Source organism: Heloderma suspectum, chromosome 2 (genome assembly GCF_057233095.1).
Source record: "Heloderma suspectum isolate Gila_16-S chromosome 2, 16-S_ref, whole genome shotgun sequence".
NCBI lineage: Eukaryota > Metazoa > Chordata > Lepidosauria > Squamata > Helodermatidae > Heloderma > Heloderma suspectum.
This window is the reverse complement of record NC_139459.1, coordinates 112043380-112071194: the sequence shown is the minus strand read 5'-3', so window position 1 is coordinate 112071194 and position 27815 is coordinate 112043380. Positions and strand designations below refer to the sequence as shown.

At 42.3% G+C, this 27815-nt stretch overlaps 1 protein-coding gene across 6 annotated transcripts in view; it reads right to left on the bottom strand.

Moving 5' to 3' along the window:
- Positions 1–4373: 4373 nt before the first annotated feature.
- The window catches only part of SNAPC3 (small nuclear RNA activating complex polypeptide 3), a 33522-nt gene continuing 10080 nt past the window's right edge, over positions 4374–27815 (bottom strand). For all 6 annotated transcript variants that reach the window (XM_084834541.1, XM_084834542.1, XM_084834536.1 and 3 more), the window contains 4 exons: positions 16768–16850; positions 15111–15275; positions 13706–13813; positions 4374–12398 (listed from right to left, as the gene is read on the bottom strand). In XM_084834541.1, coding sequence (XP_084690667.1) covers positions 12251–12398; positions 13706–13813; positions 15111–15275; positions 16768–16850 — 504 coding nt within the window. In that variant the 3' untranslated portion in view covers positions 4374–12250. The remainder of the gene's footprint in view (positions 12399–13705; positions 13814–15110; positions 15276–16767; positions 16851–27815) is intronic.

The following is a 27815-nucleotide window of genomic DNA, read 5'->3' as shown; positions in this document are numbered from 1 at the left end:
CCGCCAAGGCCTGAGAGGCCAGGGGCAAGTTTCCAAGGGCCAACAGCAGTAGAGGCTGTTAGCTACTTTAGATGGTTACAATTTTGAAATAAATGGGAATTCTTCATGACACCCTGAGGAGTTCAAAGGTTCCCCTAATGGATGGTCTTGTTCCTATATTCTGGTTCCAAAGGTGTGGATAAAACTCAGCCTCCACCATTAATTTTTCTATCAGGATTTCAAGTTTTTGGCCTAAGAAATTCCTGGGATTTGTGCCTCAGCAGAACCTAATCCACTGTAAGGTTTAGGCAAGTTAGCGATGGCCTCTGCCTGTGACTGTAGATACAAGTTTAGTCTGTCTGCATCCTGGCAGCAGGTATGATCAACTTTTTTCTTTGGCAGATAATCTTTTTGGAAATTCTTTGAAGATGTTGTAATAGAATCAAGGACAAGAAGCACATTCTTATTCTATTCCCTAGATAAGAGAAGATGTTTTCTGTTCATCCCCAACATTAACGTTAATCATCAGCCAGTAGAGCTTAGTGGGGAACATGGCTGGAGAGCCAGGTGCTCTTTTCAAACAGGTCCCTTGGCAGGAGACTTGCAGACAAGGTACTCAGCCCTGCTTGGGTCATTGGTTCAGGGAGGAAAAGATTCTTGGGCTCTTCAGCAAGAGAACTCTCTAGATTCTGCAGATCTCATGGGATCATGTACTCTGTTGTTTAAGTCCAGAGGCTCCACAGATAATTCAGAGGTACCTGTGGAAGTTGTTGCTATTAATACAAGATGCTGCCATGCCTCCCTATTCATTCACCAGTGTCTACAGGGAATGCACAGTAACCTACGTATATGTTTGCATAAGTCAAGCATCGCACTTGGTCTTGTTTTCTACAGGCAACCTAGTGCTCATCATTCCTAGTAAGGTATTAGTTGGGTTCCATGCCCTATTGACAAAAAAGTAGGGGGCTCCATATTGCTTTCAAGTGTGGATTTTGTACAGTTAATACCACATTATCATCGGTGAGCCTGCATAGCCTCTTGTGTGCTGGACCACTTTTAATTCCATTTGGTTGTTAAAGCTACCAGAGTGCATTTTAGACAGGTGAGGCAATTCTAAGGCCACAAGGCTTCTCCGCACAGCTTCTGTTCTATCAGCCAGATTCCTTTCCAGTCCTCTGTAGCAGTTTAGGCAGCCTTATCAGGAGGTGATTCTATCTTCACCATACATGTGAGGGTGGGAGATAAGATGTCTCAGGTCAGTTCCTTCCTGTCCTTTTTTGTATAATGCATTCTCATTTTCATGAGATTATAGCTGGGGCCTTTGCACTTGTTTTTTGTTTTCTTTGTTCTATTATGTTATTCTCCTGGTTTGGAGTTCCAAGGTTGGGGAGGCCATCAGCTTTTTCAGTCCACTCTGAGAAGGCAGGATAATCCCTCTGCCTGAATAAGATTTGGATTGGAGCCTGCCTGTCAATCAGTGGGAGGGGCTAACCCTGAATGTCTTGGAATGCCTCCAGAAGATTCAGAAAATTAATGGCAAGAATCTTCCCTTTCTCCTGTCCTCTATTTCTTACATTGTTACAGCTACCTGATTTCTCTCCCTTATGGATGCATATGTGCAGAAGAACACTTAAGATAGGGCTAGTGTGTTTGCTCCATCAGTGATGTCTAGAAAATATTTCTACCTCATTCATGCTGGTGCAGAAACTCTAAGCATAAGCCTCTTAGGGCACAATCCTATGCACGTTTAGACAGAAGAAAGTCCTACAACTCCCAGCATTCCCCAGCCAGCTATGCTGGGAGTTGTAGGACTTTCTTCTGTCTAAACATGCATAGGATTGCGCCCTTAAGGTCATACTACTCCACATATTATACTATATAGAGAAGCTCCATTAATGGGCACCTCCATTCTTTGAGCACATAATATGTAGAATAATGAAGCTACCTTTCCCCACGTTTCTTAACACTAATGCAAAGAACTGGTGGAAAGGTCAGGTCAATCTCAACTCCACCCCCTCCCCCATAATCACATTCTGAAATAAAAGAAGCTGGCTGTGGAATGAACAGGCAGTGGTGGGAACACCTGCAGAAGAGAATCAGCATGTGCAAGAGGGGCTAAACTCTCCTTCCTGCCCACCAACTGTCTCTGCAAATGCCTACCCCTACATTTGTGTCAGCAAGTGAAGATTTAGACATTCACAGTAAGGGAAGAAATGTTAAAGCCTTTAAGGGTGCAATGCTATGCAGGTTTAGACAGAAAAAAAGTCCTAAAACTCCCAGCTATGCTGGCTGGGGAATGATGGGAGTTGCAGGACTTTCTTCTCTCTAAACCTGCATAGGATCATGCCCTTAAAGGCTTTTAAAAAATTGGAAGGATTGCCAAATTAAAACCAAATGTAATAAAACCACTGATGACATTGTTGTGACAGCAACAAAACAAACAACCGCAATGGCCACACTTAATGTTGGGCGTGGGGTGTTCCCTACCCCTGTTATAAATTATTTATATTGTTAAAACAGTAAAATATTTTAGGGTTTTTAAAGTAAGCATGGCATATATTTCAGTTTTTCCAAAAATTTCAATTGCCCGCCACCCCAAAAATAGCCTTTGTCCCCATGGCTTCAAGATTTCTGGAAACTTTACATCTCTACTTCATACAGGTCTGAATTACCTTGGTGCAAAATTTATATATATATATATATCTTTTAAGGGCCGCGGTGGCTTAGTGGTTAAGACGCTGAATTGCAGACTGGAAAGTCGGCAGGTCAGCAGTTCGAGACCCGAGTGCTGCGTGACGGAGTGAGCTCCCGTCTTCAGTCCCAGCTTCTGCCAACCTAGCAGTTCGAAAGCAAGAAATTGCAAGTAGATAAATAGGTACCGCCTCGGCGGGAAAGGTAACAGCGTTCCGTGCACCTCGGTGTTCAGTCATGCCGGCCACATGACCACGGAAGCATCTTCGGACAGCGCTGGCTCTTCGGCTTAGAAACGGGGATGAGCACCGCACCCTAGAGTCGGACACGACTGGTTGGGGACACCTTTTTATATATCTTTTAAGCACAGAGGACACTGAGCCATGATTATGAACAGCCATTGCTGTCATAATTATATAGACAAAACTAAAATTGAGAGACTGTTTCTGATAATGTACCAGTCTGAAAACAATAGTGTCCTTTTCTCTCTTACATGGGCTTTGACTTTTTGACCACTTAAATGCTAATAGCATTAAACAAGTAGCCAAAACACAAATACCCAGCTGGTGTGAGAGAAATCTAATTAGAACTTGACAGCTGGGTCCAATACTGGGTTTGACTCTGAGGAGTCATTCAAAAGAAAAAGCTTAACTAAAAACAGACCCAGCTGTCCTGCAGCAGCTCCTGGGACTCATGGAATTAAGGAAGTAATGTTTTTCCTGTAATTTATTGTTCATTGTGTAAACTCCAATATTGAACAATGAAGGTCACTATTTGGGATGCTACAGGACTAGCATAACATACAATTTCAGTAACATGCACCTGTCCTGCCCTTAGGTATGATTCTGCTCAGCATTTTAATGTCATGATTTCAAAAATGGAAAGCTTCCATAAAGAAACAGGCCGTTTCCATCTTTCTCTCTTACCTGATTTTAGCATGCAACCTGACAAGCCAAGCAGAACAGGCTTACACCGTTCACGCTTCCATTTTGAGTAGCAATTTCTAGAGTAACAACCCATATACATTTCCACAGGCTCTCCTTCATAGACATTAAAGCATGCTATAATTCAATCCAGTATCTTTGCTTGTGGGATGACAGTTAACAGAATTTTTAATATCTATTGTCTTTGCATCCTTTTGGTTAACCTTGAAGGTGCTTCACACATTTGTCTTTACTGTCAATGCTCTATATACACCTTGTAATAATCTAAAACAGGGAGCCCCCAATATGGCGCCTGCAGGAACCACCAACAGTGCCCACAAAGCTTTCCACTCCCTGCCCCCTTCAAAAAAAATGTATTAAATAAAAAACTTGGAAAATGTTAGAACAGGTTTTTGCCCTCTACCCCTTTGACTTGCTAGTTCCCCCTCCCTTCCAGCCTCTAGCCTTGCTATTCCCTCCTCTGATGTCTTTAACTCTACCCTTTTGCCTTGCTGTTTCCCACACCTTCCCAGCCTGTAACCTCACTAGTTCTCTCCCACCTCTTTACCTTGCTGTTTCTGGATCTCCCAGCCTCTAGCCTTTTACTTTCTCTCCTCTCTACCCCTTTGGCTTACTATTTCCCCCTCTCTCCCACCCTCCAGCCTCACTATTTCTCTTCCCCTCAGCACTGTAGTCACTTTTGACTAGCAAGGTCCCGATGGCAGCCATTATGTGACTAGGTGCATCCTCTGGAGGAGTCATTTTGTGACGGTGCCCACAGAAGTTTCTCCAATTCCCAAATGTGACCACCGGTCCAAAAAGGTTGGGGATGCCGATCTAAAACACACGCTTTGAGATTGTTGTTCTGACTTTTTGTTGCCCAATAGTTCATAGTGAAGAAGACAAGTGGGTTCTAGTGTTCTAATCATTGATTCTTCCATAATAATGGTCTGCTGCATATGGGAGGCCACTTCAAATTGATCCGTTTGGTGGCTATCTCAATTGAGCAAGTTATTAATCTTTGTTTCCTTAAGATATTGATACTGTTGCCCTTGCCCTTTTGGTAAGGGAAATAATAGCTACAATCACTCTTCTGACTTTAACATTCCATTGGACAATTCATTTATAATGCATTCTAGATATATTCACTTTTATTAGCTATTTAAGGATCATCAAGTATCAATGGCCCCACGCCCTTGTAGCTATTAGTTGAAATGCTATGTCATCATGGAATGTTTACAGGCATTCTAACTAATGAACAGGAAAGCTCATTTCTAGACTGCTGACAAACAGCAGAACTTCTGTTATGTCATTTATTTGGAAGCCAAAGGCCATTAATAAAATCTACACAAAGTTACAAAATATATGACAGGAATAAAACACTGGCGTAATTAAACAAATAAAAAAGCACAATAAATCTGAACTAAAAGATATTTAGGCCTTCACACCAAAGAATCATGTTTACAGTTAACTGTGACAGCAGTTACACTTTAGCATGAATTTTTGAAGCCGTTAAGGCAAAAAGCACAACCTGCTGGGTCATTTGACTATCTTGATCAGATAGCAGGTAACATATATTATATTCCCAATAAATTTTTAATGTGGTAATGCATATAAGGGACACACCCATAGATAGTGTATCAGAACTTCAGTTTCTGGGGATCCACAAATACCTGTTCATTGGTTATAAGGATCTGATGGTGTCTGCGATTGAATACTGCTCTCAAAATGGTTTGAAAATGTAAACTTGTGAAAGCTAGTTTGTCTCAGAAAGGTCAGATCTACCAGATATGAGGCTGTGAAATGTGAATTCCATAACACTTCAAAAATGTAGATGGTAAAATGATGCAACATAATGTTTAATCCTAAATTAAGTTCCACAGCTGTCCCTCAGAAAGTGAAACAAAGAGGTCCTCAGAAACTGAGTATGATAAAAGAAGATAATTAAAGATCTATGGCTGAAGGCTGATAAAATATAACTTAGATAAAAACTTGTCACATGAATTTTTCAAATTTCTCAAGCGATTAAGAATTCTATAGTGTCCTCAAGCTCTGAGGGGAACCCACTTATACCTGGACTAAAGCCGCTGGCATGCCTGAAGGTAATGCCAATATTTTCCCCCCAAAAGGAATTTTGAATTGTTTCCAATTTGGCAACTTGAAAATCATCCTAGGCCTGTACTAAAACACCATATAATATTTGGGCAATAGCTTTACCTTGAAAAAATGTTAACAGTGGATCAATCAGAAAGCCCCCTTTCAATAACAGAACTTCAAAATGGCACTCACTGTACACAGAGCCATAGATCTAACAGCACCTATTTGAGCATTCCAAAAGAGTGTCTCCCTAAAAAGTACCTGTTAGATCTGTTTTACTGCATAGAAAATTTTTACTAACAAATAGATGCTGTTAGATCTATTTTGTTGTTGTTGTTCAGTCGTTAAGTCGTGTCCGACTCTTCATGACGCCATGAACGATAGCACGCCAGGCCTTCCTGTCCTCCGCTCTCTCCCGGAGTGTGCTCAAGTTCATATTCATTGCATCGGTGATGCTATCTAGCTATCTCATCCTCTGCCGTCCCCTTCTCCTTTTGCCTTCAATCTTTCCCAGCATCAGGGTCTTTTCCAGTGAGTTTTCTCTTCACGTTAGGTGGCCAAAATATTTGAGCTTCAGCTTCACTATCTGTCCTTCCAATGAGCAGTCAGGGTTGATTCCCCTTAGGATAGATCTATTTTACTGCATAGTAAAAGACAGAGGAAAGAGATGGTGGTTCAGCTATTAAATAAGGATGGCAAAATGATAACAGATGACAAAAAGGCAGAAGTTCTCAATTCCTACTTTGGCTCAGTCTTCTCCCAAAAGAGGGTCTATGACCACCCTGGCAAAGGGACAGTACAGGCTGAAGGGGCAGCATTGCAGCTGGAGATCTATAGGCATATGGACAAGGAACACCTAATTACTTTGAATGAGTTCAAATCTCCAGGGCCAGATGAACTGCATCCTAGAGTAATAAAGGAACTGGCAGAAGAACTCTCAGAACCACTGTCTATTCTCTTTGAGCAATCATGGAGGATGGGTGACGTGCCAGATGACTGGAGGAGCGCTAATGTTGTCCCTGTCTTCAAAAAGGAGGAACCTGGGAACTACAGACCAGTCAGTCTGACATCAATCCCTGGGAAAATTCTGGAGCAGATTATAAAGCAATCAGTCTGTAAGCACCTTGAAAACAGTGCAGTGATTACTCAAAGCCAACATGGATTTGTCAAGAACAAATCCTGCCAGACAAATCTGATCTCATTTTTTGATCAAGTAACCTCCCTTGTGGTCTGTGGGAATGGTGTAGACATAATATACCTCGACTTCAGCAAGCTTTCGACACAGTGCCCCATGTTATCCTGATGAGCAAACTAGCTCAAAGTGGGCTAGATGAAACAACGATCCCGTGGATCCACAGTTGGCTACAGAATCGGACTCAAAGAGTGCTTATCAAGGGGATCTTCTCAAACTGGGGAGAGGTAACGAGCGGGGAACCGCAGGGCTCAGTCCTGGGCCCAGTGCTCTTCAACATTTTTATTAATGACTTGGAAGAGGAGGTGCAGGGAATGCTGATCAAATTTGCAGATGACACAAAATTGGGCAGGATAGCTAATACTTTGGAAGACAGAAACAAAATTCAAAGTGATCTGGATAGACTGAAGCGCTGGGCAGAAAACAACAGAATGAAATTTAATAGGGATAAATGCCAAGTTCTGCACCTAGGAAAAAGAAACCAAATGCACAGTTACATGATGGGGGATACGTGGCTCAACAACACTACAAGTGAGAAACATTTTGGAATTGTGGTAGATCACAAGCTGAATATGAGCCAACAATGTGATGTGGCTGCAAAAAAAGGCAAATGCTCTTTTGAGCTGTGTTAATAGAAGCATAGCTTCCAAATCCCAGGAAGTGCTAGTTCCCCTCTACTCAGCACTGGTTAGGCCTCATCTGGGGTACTGTGTCCAGTTCTGGGCACTGCACTTTAAGAAGGATGCAGACAAACTGGAGAGGGTTCAGAGGAGGGCAACAAAGATGATCAGGGGACTGGAAACAAAGTCCTATGAAGAGAGACTGAAAGAACTGGACATGTTTAGCCTGGAGAAGAGAAGACTGAGGGGAGATATGATAGCACTCTTCAAGTACTTGAAAGGTTGTCACAGAGAGGAAGGCCAGGATCACTTCTCGATCATCCCAGAGTGCAGGACACGATGAATGGGCTCAAGTTACAGGAAGCCAGATTCCGGCTGAACATCAGGAAAAGCTTCCTGACTGTTAGAGCAATATGACAATGGAACCAATTACCTAGGGAGGTAGTGGGTTCTCCCACGCTGGAGGCATTCAAGACGAGGCTGGACAGCCATCTCTCAGGGATGCTCTGACTCGGGTTCCTGCACTGAGCAGGGGGTTGGACTCGATGGCCTTGTAGGCCCCTTACAGCCCTACTATTTATTCTATGATTCTATACCAAAGATATTTAAATTATTTTCATTACTCTACCTTCTGGCCACTAATTGACCATCAACATTTCTGAGGTCTCTTCCCAAAGACCATAACTTTGGTTTTAGAATAATTTATTCATAGTTTTTCTTCAACACAATACTCACTAAACCTTGATAAAAGTCTTTTCAATCCTACATGGGTTAAGGATACTAACACCATATCATCAGTGTGTAAGAGAACAGAAATCTTGCAGGTACCAACTGAGGAACAGAAAAATTCTGACCCAGTAAATCATTTTTTTGCAACTTAAAAATAAAGAGGGCCACCAGCCAGCCCAGTTAACCCCTTGGTTATTCAAAATAGGTTCAGTCAAAGAATCTGAGGTTCCTACTCTTATTCTTGCTGTAATGTCTGTGTGGAGCTCTTGGAGCAAAATCAAGAAGCACTTATCTATATTTGTACTAGCCAATTTATACCATAGCCTGTATCCGTCCATAGAATCAAAAGCAGCAGTCAAATCTACAAAGGCTGCTTTGGAGGACCCCCCGTTTTCCTTCCAAGATACTGAAATCAAATAGTGATCGGTAGCGCTTAGCCCTCTTCTAAAATCAGCTTGTTCAGGATAGGATAAATGTTGTTCCATTCTTCCCAGACTTCAAATTTATAGAATATTTTCCATACAACTTCAGAGTCTATGACCTGATTCACATGATGACAGCTCACTATGGCGTAATTTACCTGCAATCTGTTCTGTCATGCTGGGCACCCACAGGTGCCATTTTTGCATGGTGCCTGGCTTGCCATGTCATGCAAACCCAGGCAGCAGGGGCTTTTTGAGGGTTAGACAACCCTCAAATAATCCTAAAGCAAGGCATGGGTTATTTGAAAGTTGTCTTAATCCTCAAACTTCCCCTACCGCTTGGGTTCATATGACAAGCCAGGTGCCCATGGGTGCCATGCAAAAATGGCACCTGCAGGCACTCAGGACAATGCAACAGCCCCCATGGGTAAATTAAGCCACAGTGGACTGTCATGTAATGTGAAAAAGATCTGTATCTAAAAGGCTTTTTGGCAGTAATTTCCAGGATCTTGTCTGTCAGCCCTTTTAAATATAGGGAAAATAATACATTGCACTCAGCCAGTAGAGAAAATTCCCATTCTATTTATATGCAGGAACCATCTGTCAGGAGTGAATCTGAGCATGTGGAGATAGCTAGCAGCTCAGTTTCAGAATGGGAGCAGCCAGAACACAGGGAGCCCCCCCCCCCCCCGTGAGCTCAGATATGGCAAGGCCTTCTTCTCACAACCTTGGCACACAGATTACTCAGCACACAGGGCCCTCCCTTTCCTCCTCCATGAGAATCCAGGTCTCGGGAGGAGAGTGACTTGAGAGATGCTAGGGTCCGTCACAGAGCGAAGCAGGAAAAGTCAGAGGCGGAGCTCAGACGCTCCTCCAGGTTGGCTATGCATGAAAGCCTACATAGGAGGGAGCAACTGTAAGGGAGGGGCATCCCCTCTAAGCTAGTCTGGCCGGGAAGTTCTTGTTCAAACTGCTAGCAACTTCTCTAATTTCCACTTTGGCTCCTCTATTGGTATTTGTAATTGTGTGGAGTAGCTGTTTCCTTTGTAGCCTGAGAATTTCCTAGAACTTGCATTTGTAAAGAACCTGGTCACTAACCAATAAAGTAGTGAGCCTGAAGCCTGGTATCTTGTAGTGTTGATTGCAAAGGGGGAGGATGAAGGAAGGTGCCACAATCTCACAAGGAACATGACACAGTCTCAACAATAAAGGGGCCCACCAGTCAGCATAATTCTTATATAATTCAGGCAGTACCATATCTTCTCCTGGTGCCTTCCCAGATGAAACAGATGTTATAAGCTCTCTCAACTCATGAATAAAGACTGGAGGCCATTGAGGCAAATCCTCCAATTCAGTGGGGTAGACAGCTCTGTCCTTTCCTATATGTACATCCAAAAATCTTACTGAAATGCATCATCCAATCCTTTGCTAGAATCTGGGCACCCATCAAGGATCTGTCTTTTCCTAAAACACTGGACACCAAATCCCAGAATAGATCCTCCTTCCTTTTTTAAATGCCAAAGCTAATTGTTGCCACAAGTATTCTGCATGTTCTTTTACTTTTCAGAAGTGCTTTATAGCGGGAGTGTTGCTGTACATTATAAACTAAATGGGGGCCATCTCTCTGGAGAGGGACATTAAAGAATTTCTAGCAGCGTTACGCTCCTGGTCAAAGCAGGCAGATGATCTTGACCTTGTTTCCTTGATAGGTTTTAGCAGTAGCTAAGTGAGGTCTAAAGAACTGCAAAACAGTTAAATAAAATAACAATGTCTGAATTCTCATCAATTGCATCTTGACAAAGCGATTTAACAGCACTATCTTCAAAAATCTGCACCATGGAAGAGAGGACCTGAGTTGACCATCGTATTCTCCACTCCCCCATTTGAATTCCCTCCAACAGTATTTGACAGGGACAAGGGAAGAGAAGATCCAGTATTCTAAAGGATAGTATGAAGGGGAAATGATAGCTTTCTGCTCTATTGCCAACCTTTAAGCGATAGATGTTAGGCAGCAGAGAGAAGGAAACTACAATAAAATCTAAACACTTGTCCCTCTGTCTGTCAAATATGTGGACATTCCCAGAGTTTTATCAAATCTTGTTCCATTTACAGCTTCTGTGAGGGAACTGAAAAGTCAAGTTGGCTGGGAGAAACCTCATACATTTAGAGACAGGAAACGTGCTAAGGGCATATTAAGAGGAGGGAGAAGAAACAGGCATCTAAGACAGCCTTTTAGGAAGAAGCCTGGGGGGGCAGGTGGAGCAGTTACATGGATGGATTAAGGAATTGACTGAGCAGGCTGAAGGTCAGTAAGGATAGTTGGGGAATGTAGAAGAAAAAGGGGTGTGGAGGGGACAAGGAGCTTAGGGAAGGAAAAGCAAATGAGAAATGGGTTTGGAGAAAGGACTTGTAATTCCTGAGCATATGAGGACTGAATGGGATGGTATAAAGGAAACTAGGAAGGAATGGACAGAATGGACCAGGGAAGCAGTGAGGCCAAGTGTCAGGAAAAGTTTTAATTCCATATAATTATTTAGAAGAAAACAAACAGCCACATCTTTGGCTACATCTCACTAGTATGAAACAATTATGTTAAGCCATGATACTGAATGTAAAGAAAATAATCCAAACATTAGGTATAGCGTGGACCCATTTATATTTAAATGGATCAAACTATCAGTACAATAAAAACAACTAAAGGGACATCTGAAACTATAAATCCACATATATTTACACACACACACACACACACACACACACACGAGACACATTTACAGGAGGAGAAATGCAGAAAAAAGAATTACGTCAAAAAACAAAATTAAATACAGGGAGCAGCATGTTTAGTGCAATATGTTCTACTTAAAGATGCCTAATCTCTCCCAGAGAGGAAAACAACTGGCTTTTATCAAACCCAGAACTGGATCCCCTCCTGAAAGAGATGTTGCCCTTAGACTTGTTCTCCAAACAATCAGCACTGCACAGAGGAATAAGGTCCATTGTTCCAGGCATGCCTAGCAGACAGTGAGGAGAATCATTTTGTCACTTCAGAGGCTCCCTAATATTATGTTTTCCTCCTCTTAGACATTCTTGAGGACCTAGAGAAAAGGCCTGTATTCTGGCAGCTAGGTAAACAAAATGGCCTTCTGGCAGGTGGGGTGGAGGTAGGAGCTGCCTTAGCAGTAAATATGCAATGGGGGCAGACTGAAAGCGAGTTTCTGGCACCCTTTCAAAATCTGACACCATTGTAAGGGAAAGTAATTCAGCTTTCATTAACCTTTGAAATTAAGGTTCTAGATAATTGTAATGGAAGGAAAAGCTCCTAATCATGCTGGCCAAGATCACATTAAAAATGAAACCCACCTCACAAGTACACAACAACATGTAACTTTCATACTTGTGGTCTGTACTTCTTGGTGCCTTCACCATCTGAATATTTGGCAAGATCAAGGAACAAGAACCAAACACACACACATACACACACACACACACAGACTACACTGGAAAAAATAGTATGGCCACTTTTAACTGTGTGATTTGATGCTACATGTTCCTGCAGTTACTGAAGCAGATACAGCGGGAAATCTTTCTTAATAAAGCCTAATTGAAAATCCCTGGATCAACATAAGGGTAGGCAAGGAACTCTCCCAATTTGTTGCCATCTACATCATAATGAAGCATTTGGAAACAGACATCACAGAAGAAAGAGGGATCTTGTGGAGCAAGGCTGTCTTCGTTGGTCACCCATCTGTAAGTTCCAAGACAAAGAAGAGCTGCTGTTATATGAACACCAACCAATTTTATTCTACTTCTAGCTTTTGAATAGGCAATTTGTAAAACAAGCAGGAAATCCAAGATTATTATCTCTTGCTTTTAGCTTAATGCCATCCTCTAAAATGAACCTATGCCCCTGTTTGCAAAGCTCTTAACTAAATCACAACTCCTTAATAGCCAACAATGCAACATAGCTGAATTAAGAACAAGAGTGAATAAAGCAGTATGTTCTGGATGCAGAAGAAACCATTTAAATTCATGAAGCAGTAAACTTTAGAAGTCCTTCACACCAGTAGGTTATGCTGGTTTTACCTCTATTTGAAAACAGAGCTTTATCTGAACCAGACTTCAGCTTTTTCCTGCCTACTAGAGAAACCTGGTAATTACATTTAGGGCTGTATGCTTTAAGAAATACATAGTGGTGGATCAATCAATGCAAGTTCTAGTTCCCTGATCAGCGACTAATTTTAAACAGGAGCCCAAAGAACTAAACAGGCCTTTGGTGTTTAAGTGTCTGTTGGGCTGGGTGCTGTTTTTATTCTGCTATTTTTGTGTTTTTAATTGTGCTTTTAGTGTATTTGTTTGATTACTGTTTTAATCACATTTTTATTTATCTATGGTTGAAAGTCATCCTGAGGGCCATTTTCTGGGTAGAAAGGTGAATGAATGAATTGAAGGAAGGAAGGACCAGCAGTATTCACTGTGACAACTCACTCCCATACTGCTGAGACACAGACCAAAAGCCTCTTCCCGCCTAACATGAACAATAGCACAAGCTGCGACAGAGTTCTCCCCTTAACATTCCACTCAACTTCTCATTTTTGGAGTCAGCCACTGAGGTGCATGAGGGGAGAACTCTGCTAAAGCCTCTGATGTTACTCAGCCTAGGGGTGTGAGAGGATTAAAAGAGGGTTTTGCCTGTGACCTGGGAGAAAGTGGCTGGCAGGACAAAATTAGGAGAGGGCCCTTGGCATTACAGCTAGGTCAGGTACAGCTGTATGGTTACTAGAGGGCAGCCTATCTCAGTTTTAGCTGATCAGTGGGGGTGGTGGGGCGGAGTTTTAAGAGAGACTAATACTGGATACAATCCATTTTTCTTATATTAGGAGCCCTGGTAGAAATGGTAGCCCTATCTGTAGTAAGCAACTGCAAATGGGGTTTCTTATTTATTTGTTCTGACACCATCAGCGGTCTGTAGCAGCTGTAAATAGTGTAAGTGAAACACACAATATATCCACATATGCTTAGTTCATCAAGGTGAATATCCATCTGATCACTCACCTGGCTGTGTACATTTTGCATACAAAGCATTTCTTAGTCCAGAGCCAATGTTTCTTCGTTAATAAGGGATAAAGGCTCCTATCCAGGCAGTCATCCCGATGAATAAGCCTTACACAGAGAAAGATCGAGTAAGGGAGCAGTTAGAATGCAACACTCAACTGATATCTATGCATCACCATAATCCTTAACATCTGTATGTAGGTGACAATAAAGATTACAGAGTGCAGCATGTACCTTACCCATCCAAAATGAAGCAACAAAGGGAGCTCAATAGCATGTGCTATTCTGTGGTTGCTCTAGTTTGTTTATTTGTTTGTTTATTATTAAACTTATATCCTGCCTTTTTTCCTCTTGCAAAGAATGCAAGGTGGCTTACCTCCTCTCCTTTTTTTATCCTCACAATAAACCTGTGTGGTAGGTTAGGTTGAGTGTCAGTAACTGGCCCAAAGTCACCCAGTGAGCTTCATGGCTGAGTGGGGACAAGGCTTTGGGTCTCCCAGGTTCCAGTTTAGCACTCTCACCGCTACACCACACTGGTTTCCTAGTTTAGGCAGTGCTTGTCAGCAAGTGATGCAAGCTAAGAGCCAATTCCTCCCCTGTAATGAGATCATGTACTATCTATAAGTAGAGATTCCCAGCAAATCTAATGTTCTCAGACTGTTGGGCTCGCCTACCATCCACTGGAAGATGCAGGACATGAAACGGGGAGGGTTCTAGGGAGCAACTGGATCCTTCCTCCCCGGCAGAAAACACTCACTGATCCATGTTGGATCTGTACAGATGACTCTACACCCACTGCCCCATCACCCCAAACCTGAGGTGTGAAGAAGGCAGCTCAGATGTTTTGTTCTAATTATTGGCTCCCTATATGTGGTTTTAGGAATGGGGTCATAGATATCCTGTTCTATCACTTCCTATAACAGCAAATTAACGTGACAAGTGCTGACAGAAGTAGAGCCAAAATGGAAGGAAGATATTGGCATGCTTGGGGGAACCCCCAAGGTGTGCAGGAGTAAAAACATCTTCATTTTTTAATGCTAATAGGGCAACTTCCCTCTCCCCACAAACAGCCCAGTAAGGATGGAATATGCTCAGTAACCACAGAATGTACAATATCCATTGGAAAAGAAAAATGGAAAATGGGGAGTGGGGGGGACAGAAAGAGAAATTGGAATAGTGCGCATCTCACTTGTTCCTCTTCTAATGGCTAAGGCTGGATTAATACCCCCCCCCCATTAACAGACCCCTACAGGTATGCAACAGCAGGCTACACACATAACTGTACATGGGAATCTCTGCACTGCCAACATGTGGAACGTGTGTTGATGGTGGACTGGGAACACAAGCTCCAATAAGTTCAGAGGAGACTCCCAAGTTGAAGCCTCGCAAATGAATAGCGGTTTACCTGATATCTGTGATGATAACAATGTGTTCACAGTCTCCTTGGTGGCAGTAAAGGTATGGAAAGCCTATTTTGATGTTCAAGTCTTTAAATGTGTAGTCTTCCATTTTAGCATCCTGAAGATTCGCATAGCCTCTGTCGCGAGATTCTGCCCATTCAGTAATTGTCCTGAAATTAATATAGTCAATATTATTGCTGCTTCCCTAAATTAATGGTATTCTCCTGTATCTTCTGGAGGGCATTCCAAGATCTTTGGGAGTTAGCCCCTCCCTTTTGGCCTGTCACCAGGCACCAGGCACCTGTCACCAGGCTGATCTGGGAAGCTTGGGTAGCTCCTCCTCATGGAGAGGATATTTTTTGATTGAATCCTGCCAGTCGTCCAATGGGAGGGACTAACCCAAAGGTCTTGGAATGTCCTCCAGAAGATACAAAAAAGAGAAATTCATGGTAGGAAACTTCCTTTTATTGGTGATCAAAAACCAAAGTGTCAAAAACCAAATATCCACACTGGATCTTGAAAATGTACCCACTGATGTCAGAAGCATTTTATCTCAAGATTCAGAGCAAGGTAAGTCTTCAGGATGCTCTCAGCTTCTAAATAAGCCCAAGAGCATGACTGACGAGAACTACCCATCAATTAGACAAAAGGGGGATGTGTATAGTGGCAATTTTATCACAGTTTTCTTAGGAACAGAGCCAGTCTTACAATGGTGAACCCTTTGGTCCCGCCCAACATTCATTCATTCATTCATTCATTCATTCATTTATTTTTAAATTTATTAATCGCCCATCTGGCTGGCCACCCAGCCACTCTGGGCAATGTACAACATACAACAAAACAGTTTAAAACAATAAAATTCTACCATAAAAACATTTTCTAAAATACCCTAACCTACCCCAAATGCCTGCCTGAACAACCATGTTTTTAATGCACGACGTAAGCTCATTAAAGAGGGGGCATGAACTTTCTGTTCTTCATGGCAGGAAATCCTTATTGTAGTTCCAGAAGGAGGTAACAAATGCAGCAAGGCACTTACCAATGTATCTACATTATATAGTGGTTCCCAACCTTGTGTCCCCTACAATTCCCATCATCCCTGATCATTAGTCATGCTGGCTAGGGATAATGGAAATTATAGTCCCATAACATCTAGAGACCCAAGGTTCAGGACTATTGTACAATAGGTAAGTTCACAACTAGACATTCTCGGGGAGAAACATAGGATTCCTAAACCCATGTGTCTCACACAACATTAATTCAGGGGCTAGAGAGCATTTGCAGGGGAGAATTAGGGATAAGAAGGATGGTGCTTAATCCTTCTCCTGTGTGCCATTTCTTCCCTACAAATGCATCCTCCCATTTTGTAAAGTCCCTCCCTCAACCCCAGTCAGACTCCAAAATCAAAAGAGATTCCAGGTGGTGGGAAAAACAGACTCAGGAGAGAATAGGGGTAAAGAGGATCTGCCCCATCGCTCCCTCCCCTTTCCTGTTATGCCAAGATAACATCTAGTTCTGTCCTACCTTGGAAACATTCCAACTCATGGTATCTTTGTAGGACCGCAATTCAACTGTACAACTTACTCTTTACCTGCAGAAGAGGCTTTCTGCTGCTCACCATCCCCCAGTTGAGATCTACATATGCAAATGTAAATGCTTTACCTGCTTAAGTCTCTGCACTCTGGGTACCGTCTATCATTGTAAAAAACTCCTTCGAAATAAAAGAAGGCAGACTTGTAGAGATCCTAGGGGAAAGGGAGAAATATGAAGAGAGAAGAGGAAAAGGTATTATTTCAGTAACTAATGTATGTAAGATATAACATCCCACCTAAGATGTCCCACCTAAGTTCTGAAATACCAACCAAGTGCATCATCTTAGCAGTAGCTTCTACAGGTCACGTTAGAACAGCCTGCCCCTTTTACGCTTTCTGTATTATTTTTCTGGCCCTTTTCAAGCTCTTCATCAAGGTGGTGTTAGCATTCTTGGTGGCTGCCCCATAATGATTGACCTTCCCTTCCTTGAAAATCCACCAAGGCCCAAGGTTGAGCCTCACCTACAACAAAGGATCCTGGGACACACTCCTTAAATTGTGCTACAAGCACCAATGGCTACCCATAATCCAATGGGTGCTCCAAAATATCTCTTGTGCTAAAGTTGACAACCACCTTCCACTGGCCCAGAGAAGGATAGAGATCAGTCTCATGCCACTATTATTAGAAGGAAAGGAAGAAGGAGCCCACAGTCATCAGCCAGCATCTCCCAGCTCTAGCCCTCTTGTAAGCTTGAGGACAGAACTTTTACTCCCTGGGACATATTTCTGTCTTCCAAGTGACAACCCCATCCCAAGTAGTGATGGTGCACAGAGGGATGCCAAAAAACATGCCTAGGTCAGTATAAGTTTGTAAAACCCTGGACTACAGAATCGAAAATTCTTCATTTTTAAATGGAAGAGTGTTACACAGCATATGCCACCACAATCTCAGAGCCACCTGCATGCTGTTACTTTTGTTTTTCCCAATCTACCACTAAGTACAGATCTAGTTGTTAAAAGAACAACTTGATAGAAATTGTTGGGAAGACTACTGAGAAATTGTTAACGTAGGGATTTTTTTTTAATAAAATGCCAAGTGAGGAGCAATCTAAATGCTTAACTATATAGAATTCTTAACAACATTAGAAATTTGAAGATGTAAATGCGTAAAAAGTAGTGATTTTATTAAAGGGAAAACACAAACAAGTTCACATTGAATTCTGGATAATTTATGTAACTTATGTAAGCTAAATGTCAAGATGATATTGATGTATCCAAAGAAAGAGTAGTTGTAAAGCCACTGCAGTCAAAGTGTTATTTGAGCAATGAACGGGTATAATAGTCAAGGTCCAAAGTGTACTTTTGTCACTTATCAAAATGAGCAAAAAATACTGAATGATGTTTACACATCAAAAAGCTTGACATGTAGATGCTAGAATAATTTATAGACTTGGTTTTAATTAGTACATTTGACTAAAGATATGATTCTGAATTGGTCTCATCTAGCCTAGTCTGAAAGGAGTATGTTTAAGCTGGGGGGGGGGATATTTTAACTGGGAGGGTTTTTTTTTTTTAATGTTTAGTATTCTTGCCAAGAAAACCCCTTGGAATGTTTCACAAGGCTAAAAGATATGACGCCGGAAGATGAGCCCCTCAGGTCAGAAGGTGTCCAATATACTACTGGGGAAGAGCAGAGGGAATTTCCAAGTAGCGCCAGAAAGAGTGAAACAGCTGGGCCAAAGCCGAAAGGGCACTCTCAGCTGTGGATGTGACTGGTGGTGAAAAGAAAGTCCGATACTGTAAAGAACAATATTGTTTAGGAACCTGGAATGCAAGATCAATAAATCAAGGTAAGCTGGAAGTGGTCAGGCATGAGATGGCAAGATTGAACATCGACATCTTGGGAATCAGCGAACTAAAATAGACAAGCATGGGCGAATTTAATTCAGGTAACCTTTATATCTACTACTGTGGGCAAGAATCCCTTAGAAGAAATGGAGTAGCACTCACAGTCAATAAAAGGGTGGGAAAAGCAGTACTGGGGTACAATCTCAAAAATGATAGAATGATTTCAGTACGAATCCAAGGCAAACCATTCAACATCACAGTAATTCAAGTCTATGCCCCAACCACTGATGCCGAAGAAGCTGAGGTTGGTCAGTTCTATGAAGACCTACAACACCTTCTAGAACCAACACCAAAAAAAGATGTCCTCTTCATCATAGGGGATTGGAATGCTAAAGTAGGAAGTCAAGAAATAACTGGGATAACAGGCAAGCATGGCCTTGGTGTACAAAATGAAGCAGGACAAAGGCTAATAGAGTTTTGCCAAGAGAACATGCTGATCATAGCAAACACTCTTTTCCAACAGCACAGGAGGCGACTCTACACATGGACATCACCAGATGGTCAATATCGAAATCAGATTGACTATGTCCTTTGCAGCCAAAGATGGAGAAGCTCTATACAGTCAGTCAAAACAAGACCTGGAGCTGACTGTGGCTCAGATCATGAGCTTCTTGTTGCAAAATTTCGGCTTAAATTGAAGAACGTAGGGAAAACCACTAAACCATTCAGGTATGACCTCAATCATATCCCTTATGAATATACAGTGGAGGTGAGGAATAGATTTCAGGGATTAGACCTGATAGACAGAGTGCCTGAGGAACTATGGACGGAGGTCTGTAACTTTGTTCAGGAGGCAGCAACTCAATCCATCCCAAAGAAAAAGAAATGCAAGAAAGAAAAGTGGCTGTCTGATGAGGCTTTACAAGTAGCTGAGGAAAGAAGGGAAGCGAAAAGCAAGAGAGTAAGGGGAAGATCTATCCAACTGAATGCAGAGTTCCAGAGAATAGCAAGGAGAGACAAGAAGGCCTTCTTAAATGAACAATGCAAAGAAATCGAGGAAAACAATAGGATGGGAAAGACCAGAGATCTCTTCAAGAAAATCGGAGATCTCAAGGGAACGTTTTGTGCAAAGACGGGCATGATAAAGGACAAAGAAGACAGGGACCTAACAGAAGCAGATGAGATTAAGAATACACAGAAGAACTATACAGGAAAGATCTTAATGTCCCTGATAGCCATGATAGTGCGGTCACTGAACTTGAGCCGGACATCCTTGAGAGTGAAGTCAAGTGGGCCTTAGGAAGCATTACTAACAACAAAGCTAGCGGAGATGACAGTATTCCAGCGGAGCTATTTAAAATCTTAAAAGATGATGCCGTTAAAGTGCTGCACTCAATATGCCAACACATTTGGAACACTCAACAGTGGCCACAAGACTGGAAAAGGTCAGTTTACTTTCCAGTTCCAAAGAAGGGCAATGCCAAAGAGTGTTCAAACTACCGTACAATTGCGCTCATTTCACATGCCAGCAAGGTTATGCTCAAAATCCTACATGCTAGGCTTCAGCAGCATGTGAACCAAGAACTACTGGAAGTACAAGCTGGGTTTCGAAGAGGCAGAGGAACTAGCGATCAAATCGCCAACATACGCTGGCTCATGGAGAAAGCAAGAGAATTCCAGAAAAATGTCTATTTCTGTTTCATTAACTACGCTAAAGCCTTTGATTGTGTGGATCACAACAAACTGTGGCAAATTCTTAAAGAGATGGGAGCACCAGACCACCTTACCCGTCTCCTGAGAAACCTGTACGAGGGTCAAGAAGCAACAGTAAGAACCAGACATGGAACAACCAGTTGGTTCCAAACTGGTAAAGGGGTACAAGGCTGCATATTGTCGCCCTGCTTATTTAACTTATATGCAGAGTACATCATGAGAAACGCCGGGTTGGATGAATCACAGGTCAGAATTAAGATTGCCAGGAGAATTATCAACAACCTCAGATACGCAGACGATACCACCCTCATGGCAGAAAGCGAAGACGATCTAAAAAGCCTCTTGTTGAGGGTGAAAGAGGAGAGTGCAAAAGCTAGTTTGAAACTCAACATTAAAAAAACCAAGATCATGGCATCTGGCCCCATCACTTCCTGGCATATAGAAGGGGAAGAAATGGAAGCAGTGACAGATTTTATTTTCTTGGGCTCCAAGATCACTGCAGATGGTGACTGCAGCCATGAAATTAAAAGACGCTTGCTCCTTGGGAGGAAAGCTATGGCAAACCTAGATAGCATAATAAGAAGCAGAGACATCACCTTGTCGACAAAGGTTCGTATAATCAAAGCTATGGTTTTCCCAGTGGCTGTGAGAGCTGGACTGTAAGGAAGGCTGAGTGCCGAAGAATCGATGCTTTCGAACTGTGGTGCTGAAGAAGACTCTTATGAGTCCCCTGGACTGCAAGGAGGTCAAATCAGTCAATCCTAAAGGAAATCAACCCTGACTACTCACTGGAAGGACAGATACTGAAGCTGAAGCTGAAATATTTTGGCCACCTAATGCAAAGAGAAAACTCTCTGGAAAAGACCCTGATGCTGGGAAAGTTTGAAGGCAAAAGGAGAAGGGGACGGCAGAGGATGAGATGGCTAGACAGCATCACTGATGCAAGGAATATGAACTTGAGCACACTCCGGGAGAGAGCGGAGGACAGGAAGGCCTGGCGTGTTATGGTCCATGGGGTCACAAAGAGTCAGACACAACTTAACGACTGAACAACAACGAACAATGAGATAATTAAGACTGTGCACCATAATGTATGGAACAGAATATAGGTATGAGGTAATCTCTACACAGAAATGGTAGAAGTACGTTCTGGTTTTAGACTGCGGTAGTTTCATACCATCTAGAAGCTTATCAGACCGGCATACCTATCAGACAAACAGCCTGCTCAAAATTAAATAGGAAACCTGGTACTTAAGATGAAAGCTCTCCTATTAGGAGTCTATTAAGCTCTACTAGAAGTCTTTGATAATATTTAGGAAATACGATTTCCTATTAAACTATTAAGATCACGACTCTTTAGCAATGCCCTTTTTATAATAACAAGAGCTGTTTTTTATTCTTATACAGTACATTATATTTTGTTAGCAATCACTAACATAAATTACATTGCGGTAGCATAAAATACGCTAGCACAATGCCAATAGCATTAGCTGGCATGTTGGTGCTAGAATAATTCACGCTACCACAAAATCACAATGTTAGTTGTTGGCCCCACTGGATACGGCCCTATATATTTTATAATAAAAATGACAATGGATCCAAAGATGTTTTCCCCTACTTAGTGTTGTTAATACAAAACCAAAAGCTGAACTCATATAAAACAATTTTTTGGTGTATGCTTGGGGGGGGGGGGGGGTGCACTGATCACCTACAGATAGCTGGCAGCCAAAAGCTTCCTAAATACTGAAACGATAGATTGAAAATTCTCAGCAAAGTCCCACATTTGTAACATATTCACAAAATATAATACCACTCTGCCAAAACCAATGGCCTTATCTAGGTTAGCGCCCTGTATGTCACTGCTGCAGTTCTGTAAGTACTGGAAAAATACATATCTCCATATAGGATGCTCATGAAGTCCTTTTTCCCCACTGATGTTTACGTCTACATTCTGCCCATTTAAGTCCATGCAATCTCTGGCCATGAGGATGTGTGCCTCCACCCAGCCTTGTTTTCCTGTTCATCAAGATCATATTAACTTTCTGTGGTGCCCTGTAGTGTTTTGTCACGGCTGCAACACATGCTTTTAGCTGAAGCGAACATGGATGTATTTTTAACATTCAGATAGTTCTAAAGGCTTCCTTGGCTCATCCCACTCCTTGTCACAACATTGGCATTATCTATATGTAGAAATCGTTTTCATTTCTTCAAACTATTTGAGAACCAAAGCGATGATAGAAAAGGCACGCCGTTTCCCAAGCAAACTGTTTTGTATCAGCCATTACAATTTGGCACCAGTGCAGGAAATTTGCCACATGGCATTCTAAAACGGCACACACTTCTCAAAGCAAGAATATCATATTTCCTCCCTTCCCTCCATTAAATACTTGGAGAAGATAAGGAATACTACAAAACATCCTCTTTCTTTTGTAGAAAATTACAGTTCATCCACAAAAGACAGTTAACATTTTACTGACTTGTATCAGCATTGTCAATGGTCATACAATCTGCAGCAGCTGAAGAAACTCAAACTAACCACTGAACGTTATTTATACTGAAAGTCAATGCTCAATGGCAAGGCTATTCCAATTTTCACCTTAATATATCAAAGAACTCTCTTGAAAGCAAGCAGATAAATGAATCTAGTAAGGGAAAGCCACAAGTAATTGAAATCATTCACAACTGCTTCCACAGTGGCATTCTGAAGTTGCTTCTTCTAGCAAGTAACAGCCAGAGGCAAGCCTCAGTCAAGCTATTACTGACACAAAAGATCACACACACACACGCACTGATATAGATATAGATATAGATATTTTCATTCATTCATTCATATTCCAAGGGCCCTTTCAGATGTTACTTTAGTTGGTGTACATCTCAGACTTACATTTCAAGTATACTCCAAAAATGTAAAATCTGAATGCCACACACAGGTATTTGCAAATACATACATCATACAGATAGATTCCTCGGGGAACTGTGTATGCCTGCATTTATTTTAAGTACATTTTTACCCACTAAGAAGCTCAGGACACCATGGTACTACACCACCTATCCTCACAACAACACTGTGTGGTGGATTAGGTTGAGAGCACGTGACTGGTTCAAGATACTGCATCTAGATTTGTTGCCAAGTGCCATGTGAAATGGTCCTAAGCCTAGTGATGTGAAGCCCACCTCGCACCCAAAAACCTAAAAATCAGGGGGAACTGGATTTTTCTCTGAGGACTTTTCCCCTCATTTTTCCTCAGAAAAATCTGAAATGTTGGGAATGCTGGAAAAAAAGTGCTATGAAATATTCTCTCCATTAAATGACTGAAATGCTTTTTAAGACAATATTTTACTCACTCAAAATCTGTAGTAGTATGATTGTTACATAAGAAAATCTACTGCATTAGAGAATTAAAATTTCCAAAGTGGGCAACCTGCAGCCTACAGGCCACATGCAGCCCTCAGAGGCATTGAGTGCCTAACGTGTGTGCCCAAGCCTACGAATCCCACCTCCATTCGTGCAGGCTGAGATTACCATCCCTGCATGCTGAGATAGGGGGAAAAGTGTGGAGCTGTTCACACATCACAGTAAGCCATGGTGGCATATAAGCTATGCACAGTAGCTAATTTTGCAAATAGGCTACTGTGCCCCCTCACACGATCGGACAAATAAGCTACACAGGGTAGTTTATTCCCCCCGCCTTGCCCCTCCTCCCTCTGTAGTCCTCCTGGCCAGCTGGCCAGGTATCCCAGGTTCCTTTGCAGAATTTCAAGCCTTTGGCAGGTCCCCTTTCTCCACCCATGTGCAGCAAAAGGGGGGGGCTCTTAACTCCTTGAAAGTTTGCCAAAATGGACCGAAATTTAATACACAGGTTCCCCTTATGCGGAGCCACCACATGCACTAGGACTTTGCATTTTCATGGAAAAGTGAGGATTTATCCACACATGGAGCCATTTGGGAACTGCGCGGGGGGTGGGGGGGTGGGAACTTATTTGGAATTGGAGACGCAGCTGAATATGGCAGGAAAACAACTTTGCTCAGAGATCGCTCGAAAGGAGCACAGCAGCAGCAGTGTTTTTGGCTGCTCTTCCCGAGCAGCTCTGTAGGAAACCTCCATAACCCACGCTGGCGCAACAGATGACACACTAACCTACCATAGGTAAAATAACCATTACTGCAAACCATGGGTTCCCGGGGTGGCTTATTTTGTGGAAAGAACCCACCATGGGTGGGAAAAGAGCTCACAGACACCATGCTAAGCCATTATGGGTTAAATAAACCATGGTACTTTATTTAGCCCATCGTGGGTTAACGTGTCGTCCGAACCCAGTCTGTGGCTTAGCATGGTTTTCCCACCCATGGTGGCTTATTTCCCCCAAATAAGCCACCCTGATAACCCACAGTCTGCAGTAAGGGTTAGTGTGTCATCTGTCATGCCAGCGTGGATTACAGTAATCGCCTACAGAGCTGCTTGGCAAGAGCAGCAAAAAACGCTGCCACTGCTCTGCTCCTCTCAAGCGATCTCTGTTCCCGAGATCTGCCTAGTAACAGACTGCGCTGCCGCCTGCACTCCAACCCCTTTGCCGCCCAACTCCCCCCTCCCCACCTCCAGGAATGCACTCTGCAAAGTTGCTTTCGCTCACATGTGTGTGTAATCGGTGGAGCATCTTTGAGCAAACTTGTTTTCTTGCCACATTCAGCTGTGTCTCCCACTCCAAATCAGCTCCCGCCGCCCTCCTCCACACTTCCCAAATGGTTTCACCTGTGGGTTAATCCCTCACTTTTCCATGAAAAAGCAAAGTAACACAATTATCCAGTAATGCACGCTCTGGCTCCCCATATTAAATTTTGTCCCATTTCTGCAAAGCTTCAAGGAGTTGGAGGCCCCCACCCCTTTTTGGTGCACACAGGCAGATTGGGGTCCCAGCAAAGGCTTGGCAATTTGGTTTGGAAAGTGGGATGGAGGGTGGGGAGGGGCAGGAAGGAAGGCCTTGGAAATCGGGCGACATGGGGTGGTGTAGTGGGGGTGCAGGGCAGCAGCTAAGGACTGATGCCAGGTTGAGAACAGGGGGATTCGGTGGAGACAAAAAATGATGCACCTAATGTGAGGTGGACCAATTGGAGACAGGCTGGTGATGTAGCAGCAGTGCAAAGGATAGCAGGATATGGTCTCCACCACAAAAGAAGCTGGGATACCTGCCCGGCCATGCGGGAGGGCCACGGGGGAGGTGGAGCAAAGGGAGGGAGAATAAACTATGCTGTGCAGCTTATTTGTCAGATCGTGTGATGGAGCACAGTAAGCTATTTGCAAAATAACCTATTGTGCATAGCTTATAAGCCACCATGGGTTAACATGACGTGTGAACAGGCTCTCTGTCTGCTTGTGGGGAAAAGTGCTGCAGATGGGGGGTGGGGACATGTGCACATGTGAAAGGACAAAGGCTACGGAGGGGTAAGGAGGTTGCTAGCCCTGGCCATGCCCACCCTCAGCATGCAGCTTCTGAACCGGGGGCAAAATTACAACACGCAAATTCAGAATGCATTTCTGCACCTAGAGGATGCTGCCATCTTCATGAGGGGAAACATACAGGCCTTTGCTGCTTGTGAATTGCTGCTTGCCTTTTAGTGACCACTTATTTAGTTTGGAGATCATAGAACCAAGTATTCTGTATCTGTTGTCCTTTCACCCTGGTCCCTCCCTTGTGGTTTACCTTTTCATCTCTTCCCTCAAATGACTGTGACAGAAAGCTGCTACGGACTGGGAAACAAGCAGCTTATTCCTCTGCTTGGGGATAAAAAAGGTCAGGTGGAGGTGGGGCAGAAATGGCAAAGTAACTGTTGTGGGTACATTGTCTTCTGAGTAAACATGCATAGGACTGCTCTATAAATTTCATAAATATGCCAAATAGTACAACTAATACTTTAACAAAATTATGAATACTGCACTTCATGTTGTTAAAGCAATAACCTAAGTTTAGGTTTGATAAGAAAGTAAGCATTGCATATATTCCAAAATATATTTCAATTCCTCTCACAGTTAGGGCTGTTGGAGACCTGTGGTGTATAATGTCATGTCAATTACATTTTGATCCATTTTCACATGCTACATTGACTCGGTGGGGAAACCCAGATGAAAAATCGGCAAGAAAATGTTTTTGTGGTGGACTTAGATGGATAAGTTGATTTTTTACCTTGGATCAAGTAGCGGGTGCTGATGATGAGTTTTTGTCATTCTCGGCTTTGCATGCCAAATACGATTTGCCTGCTACAGCTGAATAGCAATACTTGCAATTGGAATATGTATTAGAATTTAGGTTTTGCCCTGCCACTTTTACAGCTTCAGAGTTTCTGTTGCCATTGGAAGCACTTACTGAGGCCGATCAGTTATACTGACCCATGATCCATGTTTATAAATACTTATTATTGGTGAATAAATATGATACACAGAGTCTTAAGCAGAAGAATAGGGAACTAGATTGTCCCATTTTGCCTAATCACTGGGTCGCCAGTTCAGCATCTGTATTTGAAGCATCTATGGATCTCTGGTTATCCTTATTCAGCAAAAACTCTTGTCCCTTGTCTACTGGATGCCACATCTCTTTAATAAGGGCTTGTCTAAGTCAGCTAATTGCTGGAGGTTTAATACAGCTAATGCTTCTTTTAACAATACGTTTGGGCAATGCCCAGTAGTTACCTCTTTGGGGGAGGAGGTTATTATCTGGATAAACCTTGTATTAGAACATTAGTACACGTCCTCTTAAATTATCTACCTGCTTCCTGAAAGTTGACACATGGTCAGCGCAAATGGATTCTCTGCACCCGTTTGACAGCTAAAAGACTGATATTACAACACTGGAAGGATAAATGCCAACCTCCTATAATGCAATGTATTGAGGACCTAACAACGCTTTCAACATTTAAATGGGTGGTATAGAGACACCGCCTGCAAATGGACACTCACATGGGTATTTGGTCTGCTTTTCTTGAAGTTTATGTTTAAGTCTTAGAAAGCTGTGTGTGTACACACACACACACACACTTAATATGCATGCATTGAAACTGATATATTCAAAACTATGCAGCTACAATTTTTTCCCTTTCCTCTTTTTTCATTTTGTTGAAATTTACAATAAAAATATATCAATTTTTCCCAACATTTGTTTTCCCAAAAGAAAAAGAAAAGAGTGTTCTTTCCCCATGACTTAAATATTTCCAGAAATTTACATCTCTACCTAAGCTTTATGACAAAAACAATGCTTCAAAAATATATTGGCAAGATGTGCAGTCTAGAGACAACTGCAGACTATCCAAGAATGCACATAAAAACACTGTTTAAAAAAACCAAATATAGTTCCAAAAGGTAATGTGAAAGAATATATCAGAGTACATTTCCTTTTAATAATAATTAATAGATGATTTTGTGGCTTGTTTGTTTTTTTATTTTAAGAGCAACTCTTCTCTTCTTTCCTCCAAAATACACCTTCATTGGTATTTCACAAAATATTGACCTGACTGGTTAAAGCCAGATAGTAAACATACTTTCCAAAAAAGGTAAGCAATTGATAACCCTAACAAACAGTAATTTGAAATGCTGCGGCCTTTCTATAACTCAGAAGGGGTAACTTAAA